Below are 16,853 nucleotides of genomic sequence, written 5' to 3'. Positions count from 1 at the left end.
GGGTCCTTAGCTCAGTGGTAGAGCATTTGACTGCAGATCAAGAGGTCACCAGTTCAAATCTGGTAGGGCCCTTCTTTAATTTACTTTTTAAGCTCAATCATTAAATAGCTCAAATAAAAGATATAATATGAATTTGACAACGAGGTTGAAAACTAAAAAGTTATAGTCTCTTGATCTTAGAGCGATAAAAGTTGATTAAATGGTTATCTTATAAACTTATTTGGGTAAATTACATCAAATGACCAGAAAATTTTGCAAGTATTTATTATAGATATAAATAGTACGAGGATCTAAATAAAAATGAAACAGAGAAAAAAAAAACATAAAAGGTATGTGTTTAGAGGGAAGCTTGTATATTTTTCTATTAAAAAACTGATAATAACTAGATTTCAGATTAAATATATGCTACTTAAGAATTAAATTCAGTAATATTGATTTAAGTTCTCCAAACAAGCATTAAACAATCATTATGAGCTACTACTATTGCAAATGTGAAACTTGTAAAATTATTTGACCTTAAATTCTAAGATATTGAATTATTGTAGATTTTTAACCAATATAAGATAACAAATTATAATATCAAAAGAAATTAATAATTAATATATATCACAAGGGTTCTCAACTATGGTAGATCAAATGGTCACCAAATTGAAATTTGTAGGACCCTTATTCTAATACATGTGGGGGTTGCATGAAAGGGTGTATAAAATAGTATTATCTCTGTCTTATTTTAAATGAGTTAGTTTAACTTGGCATAGAGTTTAAGAAATAAAACTTTTGAAAATAGGAGTAAAATGGTAAACTCACTATGACAATCATTATTTTCTTAATATGTCTGACAATTCAAAAGCGGACAAATAGTTAGGGACAAAGAAAGTACTGAACGGGATGTATAGCTTATAATTTCCAAAATGCACTTCAATCTTTAATCTTAAACATGTCATATGAGAATTAAAATTAAAAAGTTATTAGAAAAGGAGAAAAACATTCCTTTCGAAATGAACTAAAATAAAAAATAAAACAAACAAATTAAAACGAAAACAATACTTAGAAAATAAAAAATACAAAGAGAGCAGAATTGTTTCTTCTCTCAAATCAATTCTACTAATATTATATCATCACAAATCTCTGTTTCCATATATTCCCCAATACAATTGGGCATGTAAAAATGATGTTCCATCTGTTTACCTATGCTACAAGTATTGTCTTATTAGTAACCGAAGTAGAAAAAACTATTCGGAACATCACTTTCAGAAATAGGATCTATAATGTTTGAATACAAATTAGTACGACTTTAATGAGCAAAAAGTCGAAAACACAGCTGAACTATCTGAAATCTCTTCTAAGTATCTTCGATTTATTCTTCTGCAACAAATCAACATCTTCATCAACCATTTTCCGTTTTCCATAAACGGATTGATGGAATCTCTTGAATGCAATCGAACCAGGCTGAACCGGCAAATCGAATAGGTGAGTAATATCCATCAATGGCGCCCTTTTGAAATTCCTCTTAAATTTTTTTGTGCAACATTTCACCTTCAAACAATTTGTGGACAATTTTTCTACAGAACTTGGCGCAATATTTTCTTTATTCGATTCATTTTCGTATATAGAAATATCTAAAACCTCCATTTGAGATATCGAAGTAATGTGGAGAAAATAGAAATGGAGATAAATAGATAGATCTAAATGAGATTTGTATAAATATTTATAGGTAGAAGGACTGAAAATGTTGGAGGGAAGGATTTGAAATTAATTTTTTCTTTGTAAATTTTTAGGTAGGTGTTTAATTTTTTGGGCCATAGGAGGGAGAATTGGAGTTTTTTTTTTTTGAATTTTTAATGATTATTTTTGGTAGAGAATCTATGAACAACGAGGGAGATTTTGAAATTTGTAGAAATATAGATGGGGCCCGCTAAAGTTTTAAGTCAAAACAAAAATATTTGCCTATCAAATGAGAGGGAATTCAATTTTGACGCTTTGAACATATTTCAATTTCCATAGTTTTCACTTTTCATACGTTTCCGGTTTCATGTATACTTACTGCCATGATTTTTACTTGTCATTTTTTATGTAATAAAAAAATATAATTTTTTTTTCAAATTTTATCTCAATATTAGATTTTTCTTTAAATTATTTCTCAAAATCTAAAATTATACGACAATTTATCTCTATTGTTATAGCATCCAACTAAATTTATCCTTAGGGCTCGTTTGGTGTGAGGGATAAGAATAAATAGTCTTGGGATAAAAAAAAAGTCCTGCGATAAAATTTTGATGTCTTGTTTGGTTGACATGTTTGGGATAACTTATTCCACCATTTATAACATAGTGATGGGATAAGTTATCCCATATACATGGTGGGATAAGTTATTTCAGGATAATTAATCCTGGGATAACTAGTTCCTAACCAAACGACCCCTTATGGTTATAATATTAGGCCTAACTTACCTTTATCTCTAGCATTTAAAAAAAAAAATTACCATTAATATTTGTAATAGTTGTCTACATCACACCACTCAAGATGTGACCTTTCTCCGAACCAATCTAATGTAAAATACTTTGTGCACCAAACTGTCATTTTATTAGCTATCTTTCAATACACACATCACACAAGTATGAGGAACTCTACCCATGACGACAGCATTGTTACATAATTTTTTAGGGAAAATTGTATAAAATAACAAATTATTAATTCAAATTAAATGTTATAACGACAATTTGATTTAATTGTAATCCGTAGCAAACTGTTGTTATTTCGCCTTTCTCCCTGAATTTCTCGCTCGCCACTCTCATTTCTCGTTGGGCAGTCTCTCCTCGCCTCTCTCACTTTATACAAACACAAATGTATAAAATGAGTTTATGTTTGTATAAAGCGAGAGAAAATTGTATATATACATACCCCTTTCTCCCCTCTCCCAGATCTCGCTCGCCACTCTCACTCGCCTTTCTCACTTTATACAAATATAAATATATAAATTGCGTTTGTGTATGTATAAAGCGAGAGAAGATTGTATATACAAATATAAATACATATATTTTCATCCTATACACTTATCATTATACAAATACAGATTTTTCCCTGCCTAATTTTCTTTTATCTTTCTCTCTTTCTCGCTTTATACAAATACATATTATACAATTGATTCTTTTGTACATGTATACCGAAACAGATTATACAATTGCTTCTTTTGTATATGTATATCGAAATATACATATGAATAACTATGCTATGAAGCACAATTATGCAAACTATAGCTATATCATACAAATATGATTTTTATATTTGCTATATGTGAAAGTTGTTGCCCCTACAGGGTAAAATTTGAAAAAAGAATTGGCCTAAATATCCGAAGATTAATAGCCTATCACGGGCAAATTAAATAGATAGAGCTTAAGTGAGTTTTGGGCTAAATTTATCCCTTAACTATGACTAAGGCTTAAGTTACATCCTTGTACTATAATAGTTAACAAGAAACATCCTTTTAGTATTTAAAATATAACAAAATTCATTCTTCTGTCTATTCCAGTTAAAAAACTAACGTTTCTTTTCCTAAAAGTTAATTCTCTCTCCCATCTCCCTATTTTGCCCTCTCAAATATGTCCCACTGTCTTCCATATTCAACAAAATCAAGAAGGAAATTCAATTTTTTCTGAACTTCAGAAAATAATCAAGATCAAAAACAAATTTCTCTCTTCAACCAGAGTTGAAAACAGGGCAGAGGGCTATACACAAACAAGGTAAAGTAATAAAAAATCTTTGAAAATTTCTAATTTTTTTTATTCGAAAAATATTTGCAATTTTAATTTCTTATTTCAGGTTAGAAGAGGTACATCTCAAGCCAGGCAACAACGTCAGAGCTTTCCATTTTCTCTATGAAGTTGCAACATTGAAGAAAATACATTTTTAGCTTTGGATCTTTGTTTTGGATATTTGATGTATCAAACTAACTTCCTGTTTTACTAAAACCATGAGTTTTTTTTCTTCTTTTCAGTTTTCTACTGTTTTGATTATTTTTTTGGGGAAATTTTTTGTTGTTTTGCTGTTGGCTTACCCATTTTTTTTGTTGTTTTTCTGCAATTTTGCAGGTTTATGTTTTTTTTCTTACTATTTTGTTGCTTTTTTTTTTTTGCTTGTTTAGTGGTTATTTGGTAGTTTGAAGTGCTCAAGATGTGAAGAAGAACATACATAATGAATTTAATACAAGAAGTTCAAGTGAGTTTAACATAACATAAAACAACTACTTCCATTGCTATATCAATTTCTCATTATGTTCACTTTGCAACTTCCAATTTCGTTTAACTTGTTTAATCATGAATAGTTCTTCGCCAATTGCTTGAGATGTACTACTTCGAATCAACATTGTTCCGGTTAGTTGTTATGCTGCAACGCGCAATACCTAGTGTTTTTAAGAATGAAGATGATTTAGTTTGAGAAATAGAAAATTGCAAATATTTTTCGAATAAAAAAAACTAAAAAATTTCAATGATTTTTTATTCCTTTACCTTGTTTGTGTATAGCCCTCTGTCCTATTTTCAACTCTTGTTAAAGAGAAAATTTTGTTTTTCATCTTGATTATTTTGTGAAGTTCAGAAAAAATTGAGTTTCCTTCTTGGTTTTGCTGAATATGGAAGACGATGGGACAGATTTGAGAGGGGCAAAATAGGGAGATAGGAGAGAGAAATAACTTTTAGGAAAAGAAATGTTAATTTTTTAACTGGAATAGACAGAAGAATGAATTTTGTTATATTTTAAGTACTAAAAGGATGTTTCTTTAACTTAAGTCTTAGTCATAGTTAAGAGATGAATTTAGCCCAAAACTATAAGTACATTATGATTTATTGATGATGTATAAAGCTTTTAGTTATATCTTTGAAGAAATCTAGCACTGACTATGTACATTATGATTTATATAAATAACGGTGTATAATCAATATATAATATATGTATATTGGCTAAAATAAGTAACCAATGAATCCGTTGGGCTATTTGTGTAAAGGTTTTCGAAGAAATTTAAAATTTTCACTCAAAAACTTTAGCTATCTTTTCAAATATATTTCCAGGCCCAACTACTAAAACTGTCTTTATACCATTCCAATTGTCAGCAAGTTGGGCTTTGAATTTGTGGTCCAAATGGAAAGAGAAGACTGGTTTGGACAGGTGAAATATTTGTGGTATCTCCTCTTTTGAAACTTTTCTAGACATACATAAGGGTTCATTCGAATTCCATCGATATACAATATTAAAATTATTGTTATATATATATATATACAATAGATATGGAATTTCTAATTTTTTTTATGTGTTACTTCTTCATATTTTGAATCTTTTAGTAATTTCTAGCTCAAATACTAAATATATGGCTATGATATGTCGTCGTATATCTCCAATGTGTTGAGTCCCACATTCATAGTGAGATATTTATATGTTCTCAATATTTCTCACCTCAAATGCTAGATGTTGAAGTTTAATTAAACTCAAAATATATAATTTTATCATGATATATGTTGGATATGAGTTTAGGTCATGAATCGCCTATGTGAACTGATCTTACCCGACCTAATTAAGAAAAATAACAAAGAGAAAGTTATTAAAAGGTTACTTAGAAGTATCTTGACCGTGGATTTTTTGGAGGAAATTTTGTAATTTTTGTAACCTCTTCTTCTCTTCAAATTAAATGGTACGACTTGGAGCTTTTTTTTATTTTTTTATCTATATAGGTTCGATAAATTTTCACTATTGTTAATAGATACACAATTATTGTTCTTGTTAATATATCATCCATCAATATCAACGTAGGTTATCAATTATTGTCAAAATCCACATGATCTTGTCAATTAATTACCTATAAAAATGATCTTAAAAGTTATCGATCTTGAACTTTTGATCATACTTACTTAGATAAAACTTCAAATTTAACGAATTTTTACTTTTCACGAGGAAAACTGAGGTTAAATAATTCAAGATCACTCGTTTCCAAAATTATTCTGCATAATTTCCTACCCAGTACGTAAGTGGACACCCTCTCTCCAAGTTGAGGACTTATTTTGACATGTGCATCCAACAAACTACATATCCCAAAACGCACTAATACATGTTTATCGAAACACATTGGTATTTAGTGATGATCGATGCTCATATCATTACTAGAAAATAACGATAGATAAAATTTCGTAATTGAATCACAAAACTCTATGAAATTTCATTTAGTTATGGATTAGCCTTTTTTTATGACCGTAGTATCTGAACCAGTTCTTAACGTGATATCTGTCACTCCTCACCAGCAACAGATATCAGGTAACTCTGTCCACCAAGACTAGAACATATCGAAAAAATCACCTAATATTTTTTTGTCTCCGCTGAATTTAAAACCTAAAAACTCCTTATTTTGTTGTAGTGTATATTATTTAATTATTTTTGGGAATGGGAGGTTGCTCCAATATATATGAATGGTTGCAAGTTGTCTGAAATAAAAGAAAGTGACATATTGTCATTTTGTTGGGTAGGAGTAGTCATAATAAATTGTAAGCAATTAAGGCATATATATTGTGATGCTGATCCTATGGCTATATATATGTTGTGTTGTCTCTTTCATTTGTCTTTCAGAATATATATGCTGATCAGTGAAGACATTTATATGATTTTATTATCAGAAGGAAGCATGCAGTACCTACACCTATAAGATGGACTTTGTTTTCTAATTCTTGGATCACACACCATACTGACACTTTCATTTCATTGTTATGTTGCTTTCACCATAGGATTGCTTTCACATTATTTCTCTTCTATCCTATTCCTATATATATTAGTAGTAATCTAATTAAGGGTGTATTTCAAAGGAAAATGTTTTCGTGGAAAATAAGTGGTTTTCTTATACACTGTTTATTGGTAATTGGTAAGTAAGTAGAAAGAAAATCACTTTTAGATAAGGGAAAAGGGCCTGATATACCCCTCAACTTTGTCATTTGGAGCTGAAATGCCCCTCGTTATGAAAGTGGCTCATATATACCCTTACCGTTATACAAACGGCTCACATATACCCCTACCGTTACAAAATGAGCTCACATATACCCTTCATTTAACGGAAGTGAAAAAGTTAGTTTTAAATTTATATTTTTGACTTTTAATTTTCTTAAAAATTATTTAGGGGTATATATGATTCTTCTAGCAAAGTTCAAAGTATATTTTAATCTTTTTCATACATAAATTATTTTTTGACTTCTTTTATTATAATTATTTGAGTTTCTTATTCTTATTTTATTTTTTTCTTTCATTCCTTAGTGTAAAGAAAAATTTAAAACTATTTATTTGTGGCTATATTATAATTTAAAACTATTTTTTTTGTCTATATTGTGATTTAATTTTTGTATTTGAAGAAAAAAATTTGGTCATCTATAGTAAGTTTTACAAGAATATTAGTGAAACATAAATAAATTTGACCATCAAAATAATAAATCTAAATTAGTCATTCAAACAAAAAAAAGATAAAAAAATATATATGTTTGAGGAGGATTAAATATACTAATATGGGATTATATTTTTTAAAAAAAATAATAAAAAATTAACCTTAAATTAATTTTTTTCATTTCCGTTAGAGGAAAAGGGTATATGTGAGCCATTTATATATAAGTAGGGATATATATGAGCCATTTTCATAATGAGGGGTATATCAGCTCTAAATGACAAAGTTGAGGGGTATATCAGACCCTTTTCCCTTTAGATAATATGGAACTAGCTAGCTAGCTATGAAATTTGTCAGTAATCTCCAGTTGATTCTTTTTATAATTTGTTGCTAATATGTAACTAAATAAGATTAGTATGAAATTTTTTATTGTTTAGCTACAAAATATTGTCTGTTAATAATTCTTTGTTTCTGTATTACAAAGTTATCCCGAAAACAATCATATATATAAACTAAACAAACACTGTAAAATTGGTGGTATATGATGGGGGTATTGGAAGGTTGAGATAGGAGTGTAATATGTTGAAGTGTGCGATCATTTCATCTAAAAATTTAAGTTGTTAGAGAGATTATATTTTTGTTATTTAATTAATTATATTCTCAACACGCCTTCTTATGAGCAAGTTTGATTTTTTTTTTATGGGTCAAGCACGTGACAATTTTCTTTTTATAATAAATGGTGTTAAAATTCAATTCTAAGATATCTATTTGCTCTGATATATATAATGTTATAGTGTGTAAGCATATTATTAAAAAACGCTTAAATGGTTAGAGAGACACTTTATGTTACTTAATTGTACTTTCAACACCAAAAACATATACTATCTAAGAAAACACCAATAAAATGATTGATATGGATAATTTTAGTATGTACATGTATATCAACAAATGTTTCCTAGCTTGTTGCAGCTTGAACACATTTTAATTATCTATCCCATGTATTGTTCCTATCCATAAATCAATAAATATATTCTTATCCTTTTTGAGTGTCACTCATCCATGCATCCATAACGAAAGACAAAGTACCACAATTTCCATAAGTTGAATTGTTATATTATTATATTATATAAACATCAAAGACAAATTCCTATTTTTGTAGTCATTTTTTTGTAGAACTAAATGTTAATTAACATTTTTTTTAGCCTAGAAACTCTCACCTTTTCGCTCCGAAATAAAACTTAAAATTTTAAGATCGGAGATGAAGAGTGAAAGAGAGAGACTGACTTGTACTACATAAAAATAATTAATTTGATTTGTATAAAGAGGAATTGAAGGATGATGGTCATGTGACTATGATGATAAAAAGGAAAATAGAGGTGTGAAATGTAATGCAAATAATTCAAAGAAAATGAAAGCAAGTCTTTATCAAATTGGAATAAAGGGAGCTTGAGAGTTGATCATCTTTATTGGGAGGTCCAATTGATAAATGCTTTTTCCTAATGTATTCCTTCTAAATTTGAATTTTTGGGCAAAAATTAAGAGCGTCAAATGAACAGGTTAAGTTAAATTTACTCGGAATTAAAAAGTTGAATTAATATATTAATGTTCAATTTGACGTAATTGGTTTAAATTTTTAGATGATTATGTTTATTATATGTGAATTGTGTTTAGTTTTACTTGAATAATTTCTTATTTTTCTTCATCTTCATTTTTTTCTTGTATACTTTAGCATATTAAGGATATCTTTTTTAATATTAGATCTTTTCCACGAGTTAAGGTTACATTTTCTCCTCTTGATTTTATAGTTTCCCTTTTCTCTTTTTTATTTTTTTTTATCTTTATTTTTTATAAATAAATATAGACCATACATTTTCTAATTTTACCTTTCTTCTTCTTTATTTCTTTTTTTTTTCTTCTTTAAATTTTTCTACGACTAGTGGATGAACGAATGTATACCACTTCCTTTTATAGAATTTTGAAAAAGATAATCACTTTTGCTATTAATGACCTAAATTGCTAGCCAAATAATTTTATGTAATATGTGTAAATATTTTTTATTTATTATAATAGGTAGCATGTATTCTTTTTACTTATAACATCATATGATGCGGTACCTTTTGTATCGTCGTTAAAAAGTAGTTCAAAGTATTCTACGTGAAATAGTGGATCACGCTTATGCTCCTTTAACTTTATAATTTTACTCATTAATATAATTGTCACGTTATTATACGGTGATAATTTATTTAAAAAATAAATCTTTTTAGATATTATTGTGACATGACAACTTAAAAATTACTTGTCTGTACAAATCATAATTTTTAATTTGAATAAGGCAATAAATTACTGATTTTTTTTGTTCTTTTTCCCTCTTTTAAGGTTTCGTAAAGTTCAACTGTCTTCGTCTTGTCAAAGACAAAAAGGTTGAAACCATAAACATAAAATCAAGTAATAAATATAAAATAATGTAAAAGGGAGTTAGCTCTATAAAATTAAACATAGAAACAATATATGTTATTCGAGAAAAATCACATTCATTGATTAAATTGATGGCAATTAGATGCCTTAAATTTAGTTAGTTAAAGTTAATTAATCACAACTAGTATTTATATATAATCCGATGTACGAAATAATATATATAAAGTTACCAACAAAAATTGTGATGGAATTGATAAGTATAATCGAATTTTCAATGTTTTTTTAAAGAATATTAATAAAGAAAATCGAAGGACTTTAAGAAAATTATAGATGTCCATCGGTCATTTTCCGGGGTGAAGATGTAAGCAAATTACAAAAAATGATTTTATTTTATTTTTATGAAAATCGAAGGACACTTGTTGGTTTTTGAAATGCAAACTGCAGTTGAAGAGTACAAATAAAAATAACGAAAATATTTCAACAAAGAGTATGCATTGTCTAGTGATGTTATCAAGTCCGCGGTCTTAGTAGAAAAATAATCATGGGCATCCGTCGGTTTTCGATTTGTTTTAGTAGTACTAAATCTTCATTATTTATCATATTAGAGCTCTCGAGTTCAAACGTTATGAAATATGAAATCACATTTGTTAAAAAATACTTTACTCTTTATATGAAACTTTTCAGTGTAAATTCAAATTTAGCTAGTCACCCCCAATACAATATCAAACAATGATAAAACCCTAAAAGAAAAATATATATATACAAAAGTTCATAGAGCAATGAAGGAAAAAGCAGTTAGAAATCACTGTCATGTTTCAATGAGGGTGGGTCTAAATTTATTTATATATATTGCTGTATTGGGACCATCAAGAGTTGCATTTACTCATCACTCTTTTAAAGTTTATAATACCCTTAATTAATATAGTTTTTTTAATGAAAAAAGTTTTTATGAATAGGTTTAGAAAAAGATCAAGCTAATAATAAATAATTCTATATATGTATCATGAGAATGTTGATCATATATCAATTTTAAATATTATTTTCAGGATGCATTAAAATTTTATCATAGCATAGCACCACCACTATATAATAGATGCATGATGAATAGTAATATATTTTAATAAATAGTACTATTCACTTAGATAAGGTCATATATAAAGGTAAAGAGAAGCCAAAATTTAATGATTTATGGATTTTGAATTTATCAATAAATGGTTAAGTTAAAAAATTTATTGAGGGGATTCAAATTTGGAAAAAAGTGTTTAAATGAATCTTTCAATTTTGTGATTTAAAGTGAATAAATATCCCCCCATCTAATAAATTATGTATTTATATCTTTGTCGTCTAATAAATTGTGAATATTTATCATTTTCATTGGTAGACCTATATTTGTCTACTTAACAAAAATAAATCATATATATATAAAATTATTTACCAAAAACTTCGAATGAACACCTTACGCCTCTTTGACTCCGATCCCTCGAATCCCCATGTGTTAAGCCTATAGTTATTAATATATCTAATATGATAGCTCCGCCCTTAACCAAACGCAACACTAGCTACTAACCTTAACCGCATTCTTCCCTTTAACACGTACGGGAGATTGCCCAATTCTAAAAAATGTACATGGCTTTAGGGTGTGCTCGTTACGAAAACAAATTCCACAAATGTTACCCTCCAACACACCCGGCCCCCGTAATCCTCACCTCCAATGCTATTTGTCTAAATCATATACTATAAATAATTTTACAATAATTCTTTTTTTAGGTATCGAAAAAAAAGAAGATATTTTTCATCGAACCGAACACATTACACACCTTTTGAAACAAAACATGAACATATGTTTATATATGACGTTTTTTTTTCTTTCACACAATTCCAACTTGAAAGAAATAGAATGATACTGATGGAAGCATAATGCAAAAATAATTTTTTTAAAATTAAAATATAAAGTTGACGTGCTGTAACTGTCTAAATCAGTAGTACTCCAATGACCATGAAAGGCCAAAAAAGATAAGTCCTTCTCTATAACTACATTCATTGTATTCTCATTCATATAATTTCATTTTTCTTCAAAAAATAATAATTTTTTTTTTGGTAACCCTAGCTTAAAGCTAAAGCCTAAACTAGATATATACTACTTTCAATATTGCCAAAACAATTCCAAAAATTTCAAATTTAATTAGGCTTTCTTTTATTGTTAGTAATTTTTTCTCTTTGATATTTGAGATTTGGGACAAAGAAATTTCATTGGGCCTATGGGATTTGTAACGTACGTTGTCAGTGTTCCTCGGGATCAGCGTCAGCTGCAGCACTAGCAGAGTTAATTTTCAGATCTTATTATAAAGCCTGTAGTGTTATTTATGATAGGAAGAAAATTGTTACTTCGTCTGAATCTGAATATTCATATGAGAGTATTACTATGTTGAAAGATTTATAATGAAGAGAGCAACGGGAGGAGGAGAGATAGTGCAAGTTGAAGGAGGTCATATTCTCCGGTCTATCGGTAGAAAAGACCGGCATAGTAAAGTTTATACGGCGAAAGGACCGAGAGACCGGAGGGTCCGGTTAGCTGCTCATACAGCTATTCAATTTTATGATGTTCAGGACCGATTGGGTTATGACCGGCCTAGTAAGGCAGTGGATTGGCTTATCAAAAAGGCGAAAAATGCTATTGACAAGTTAGATGAGTTGCCTCCTTGGAATCCGAATCAGATTCCAAGTAGTACTAATGAAGCTGATGTTGTGGTGTTGGAGCAACAACCGGAGTATCAGCTTCAGAGGGAATTAGAAGAGAATAACCAAAGTCAGGTTAATTCTTCTAATTCCTACATGATGCAAGGAGGAGGAGGCGGTGGAGGAGGAGGAGAAGCACAACAATCACTTGGTGATACTATGAAATCATTTTTCCCTATGAATTCGGGAACTTCCCTTATGAATTTCCAAAACTACCCACATGAGATAATGCCAAGATCTTCGTTACAGAACGAAGATCTTGGCTTATCTCTTCACACAACTTTTCATAGGGCTTCAACTTCTAGTCATCATGATGATGACCATTCTACCCTTTTCTCAAATCAAAATTTTGAAGCAAATTATCCAAGAATGGCAAGTTGGAATTTATTACCACAAACATTTTTCACTCAAAATGCTACTGCATTTACTCAAAGGGAACCCCTTCAGTCCAATTTTTCACATTTGATTAATCATCATGCTAATTGGGAAGAAAGGCCATTAATGAATGGTTTAATTCATAATCAGGTAGAAATTAGCAATAATAGCAGACATTTCACTACTGATTTTCAAGTGCCAGCTAGGATCCATGGTGAACATCATGAACATCATTCCTCTGCTTCTCCTAATGCTCACCATTAAAAGGTTAGTTGTGATTTTTTAGTTGAACCGTACTATGACTATCTCATCTAAAAAATTTAGTTGTTACAGAACGTACAAGTTTAATTCTTTAGTTATATCACATATGGAAATCCGTTGTTATCGATCCTGGATTTAAGTTTTATGAGTTCAGCTTTTAAGTTGTTTTTTAAGTATTGAATCCGTTGTGTATGTTTCTAAATTATGAGTTCAGGTCTAGCTATGGAAAAGAATGAGATTTTTGTTTGGTTATTTGTTGGAATTTAATTTGAATAAATTTTTATATTCCAAAGTCATAAGTATAAGTTTAGATGAACTTGTAACTATGTAGTTGCATTTGCCCTTTGCTAATACTATGTTGAATTGTGTCAATCTTAATTAAAATTATTTAGAACGGTGTTGTGATAATCTTATCTAAAAATCTAGTTGCCAAAGAAAGCACAACAATTTTTATTATTTAATTATATATATATTACAAACGAAAACAATTTCTTGTTTTCTAGTTGTCGATCTAGGATTTAAGCACTTTGAATTCGACTTTTAAGTTTTTAAGCATTGAATCCGTTGTATTTTTCTAAATTATGATTATGAGTTCAGGCCTATGCAAAAGAATGAGAGTATTTGCTTGGTCATTTGTTGGAATTTAATTTGAATAAATTCTTATACATAAGTATATTTCATCATCGCAAGTATGAGTTCCGATAAATATGGAACTATATAGTTGCATTTGCCATTGTTAATACCATATCTGATATCTGGAACTATATAGTTGCATTTGCCCTTGCGACTATCATGTTGAATTGTGTCAATGTTAACTAACAAATAGTTGAACTATCATAAAGAGTACTATACTTTAAAATATATAACTAAATTATGTCTCAATATTTTCTATCTTAATTAATATTCTAGAGTTCATTTTTTGTTATGATTTTTCAGGTTTATTGAGTAGTAGTCATCTCTGAAGATCAAATGTGCATTAATTGATAGAGCTGGAACATGGTCAAAGTAATTTCAAAGATGTAATTGTATTTCTTATCTTAATATTTCAGGATTTTGTCTATTATGTTATGGTGCTAAAGCCTTGTTTGGATTTGGCATATCTTTCACCTATTTTTGTTTGAATTGGTTAAATAATGTTATTGGATACTTAAATTCTGTTAGTTCTTCTGTACCTTCACAATGTATGTAAGGATAAAATATGCATACACATTATCCTTTTCAGATTCTATTTGTGGAATTACACGTCTGAATATGTTATTGTTAAAAGTATATATGCTAGTAATTAATACTACAATAATTAACTTCCAAATACCCTTTTTCATATTCAACTTCAAGTACTCCTTTTTTTTTCTCCAAATTTTCAAACCATGTTATAAAGACTCCTACAACTCTAATTTGGTAAAGTTCTACATAAACTGATACCATTGCATTCAGAATCGTTAAAATCATTAGTAACATTTATATAAAGTGCTGATTAAAAATATTCATACGTTAAATATAATATAACGACAATTATATTATTGTCACTAAATAATTATCTCAAAATCTTTGAAAGATGTACTTTTTCTTTGAATTATGAATTTCATTATCATAGATGGGGCTTAATATATTTATATGTTGACCCCAAACTGTATATTAAAATCCTATATGAGAAAACATGGATAATAGGGGGATAGAGTGTCTAACCTCTCATTGACATCAAGTAATTAATTAGTTAGGCTCCCTAACTTTATACAATTAATTGATTCAAAACAAAAGAGTAAACTTAAGAACAACTAGGTGTACATAGTAAAGCTTCCAAAATTATTAGGAAAACTCAGTAAAAAAAAACACACTTAGCAAACCACACACGTAATTGTAGTAAACTGCATTAGGCAAGCCCTATACGACATGCTCAACTCAAAAAACATTGAGGGGGATCGATTCCAGATCATCCACGAACCAATTGAGCTATCTCGAAGGACGTGTGTATGTATGTTGCTTTTGTAATATAAGACCCTATATATGAATTTATCATTGAATGTTAACATTTATTACTCGTGATTTTATCAATATATAATTTTTCAGAGGCAATAGTACTGGTAATTTAATTTCACATAGTAACCACTTATCAGTACGTCAATAATTTATGCAATTGCACATGTTGGATTCAATTATTAGTACTTACTATTTTTGCTAAATGTGATCAGTCTAAAACCTAACAAAAAAAGGGATTAAAATGGTTAGTAATTAAATGGATTTGCTTAATTTGGCATCATTCACAATGGACAAAGTTTTTTTTTTGCTTTTAAATATAGTAATACATATTGTCCCTAGTTGTACTATGAATATTAACACATACAGTAATAATTTGTATAAAATTATTTTTTGTAGCAATTAAAAAAAAAGGTTAGGCTGATTTAGCTATAACCTAACTTGTGTAGTGTTTAAATAGTAATCTATAATTGTCCTCAAACTAGGGAGAATATTCGGTCTTTTATTAATTACTTCTTAATACGTGTTTTACTTTCCAACCACTTAACATATAAGATTCTAATTACACATTAAAATACTCCCCCGTTTTCAAGATATTCATATACTTAGGTTCAACAGCGGATTTAGGCCCAAATTATGATGCACGTGAATTCATGATTTCTCGCACAATTTTTTTTTTATATATATATTGTTTGTTAATAACCATGCTCCAAAAAGGCATTTAATTGAATGTTGAGTTATTTACTAGAGAAATGTGGATCAATTCCCACATCAATACTTCATCTATTATTTTCCCCTTTTTTTAGTGATGCACCATGTTCTAAAAATTCTAGATGTACTTCTGCTTAAACTCAACGGTGGTTACTTAAACGTTCTTTGTTGGAAATTATATTGTATCATAAAGTCATTCTCTTTGTTGAAACAAAGTGAAATAAAAAAAGAAAGGTAATTTTCAGAGAAAATAGTAGTAACTATTAGGCGAGACTATTTGAGAAATCAGTCCGATTGTTCTCATAGAAAAAAACCATTGCGACAACTTTGTGCTTAATTTTTCTCATGCCTTTTTATGAACTAATTTCTTTGTTAGTTGATTGAGTTTTGTATTTATTTTGAAGGTAAGGCATACATGTATCTAGAAAAAATTAGGAAAATTTGCATAAATCTCACTAGTTTAGGAGCTTATTACTCAAATAGACTCTAGTTTGAAAGTATAGTTAATAACAATATATATGATAGTGAAGTATGTCTAATTATGTAGTTTCTCCAAAAAAATAAAATAATACACCAAAATTTGACCCCATGTATCCTGAAATACACGTATCTGAACGTATATGGACGCACCAAAATCTTAGCAGATTCATAATATTACAAACTAAAGTGTATCTAAGTAATTAGCTTTTAAACTATTGAGATTTCTATAATTTCCCTTAACTTTCACATATAGCCACTCAAAAATAGCCTAATTACTCTCCATAGCTATAGTTTGATAAGTACAATTTGTAGCTACATGTCATAGGGAGGAGAGAGGTGAGCGAGACTGGGAAGAGAGGAGAGAGGTGAGCGAGAGAGGGAAAAGAGTGGGAGAGAGGTGAATTGTATATGTATATCAGTTAGATAATTGTATATTATACATATGTATTTGTATATATGGCAAGCGAGATTAGGAGAGAGAGGAGAGAGGCGAGCGAGA

The 16,853-nt window shown here is 29.0% G+C and overlaps 1 protein-coding gene and 1 non-coding gene across 2 annotated transcripts; both read left to right on the top strand.

The window, feature by feature from the left end:
• Nucleotides 1-72, top strand: TRNAC-GCA (transfer RNA cysteine (anticodon GCA)). The gene has a single exon. It is a non-coding gene; the product is annotated as a tRNA-Cys (tRNA).
• Nucleotides 73-11,897: 11,825 nt separating this feature from the next.
• On the top strand, nt 11,898-14,349 carry LOC102593018 (transcription factor TCP4). The gene is made up of 2 exons (XM_006348783.2): nt 11,898-13,195; nt 14,126-14,349. Exon 1 carries the CDS (start codon nt 12,257-12,259, stop codon nt 13,190-13,192), a length of 936 nt encoding a protein of 311 aa, XP_006348845.1. The 5' UTR covers nt 11,898-12,256; the 3' UTR covers nt 13,193-13,195; nt 14,126-14,349.
• Nucleotides 14,350-16,853: the final 2,504 nt, after the last annotated feature.

This window comes from Solanum tuberosum, unplaced genomic scaffold (assembly GCF_000226075.1).
Source record: "Solanum tuberosum cultivar DM 1-3 516 R44 unplaced genomic scaffold, SolTub_3.0 scf00102, whole genome shotgun sequence".
NCBI lineage: Eukaryota > Viridiplantae > Streptophyta > Magnoliopsida > Solanales > Solanaceae > Solanum > Solanum tuberosum.
This window is presented reverse-complemented; position numbering and strand designations above follow the sequence as displayed.

Coding starts and splice junctions, on each gene's coding strand:
- LOC102593018 (XM_006348783.2), top strand. CDS start 12,257: ATGAAGAGAGCAACGGGAGGAGGAGAGATAGTGCAAGTTGAAGGAGGT.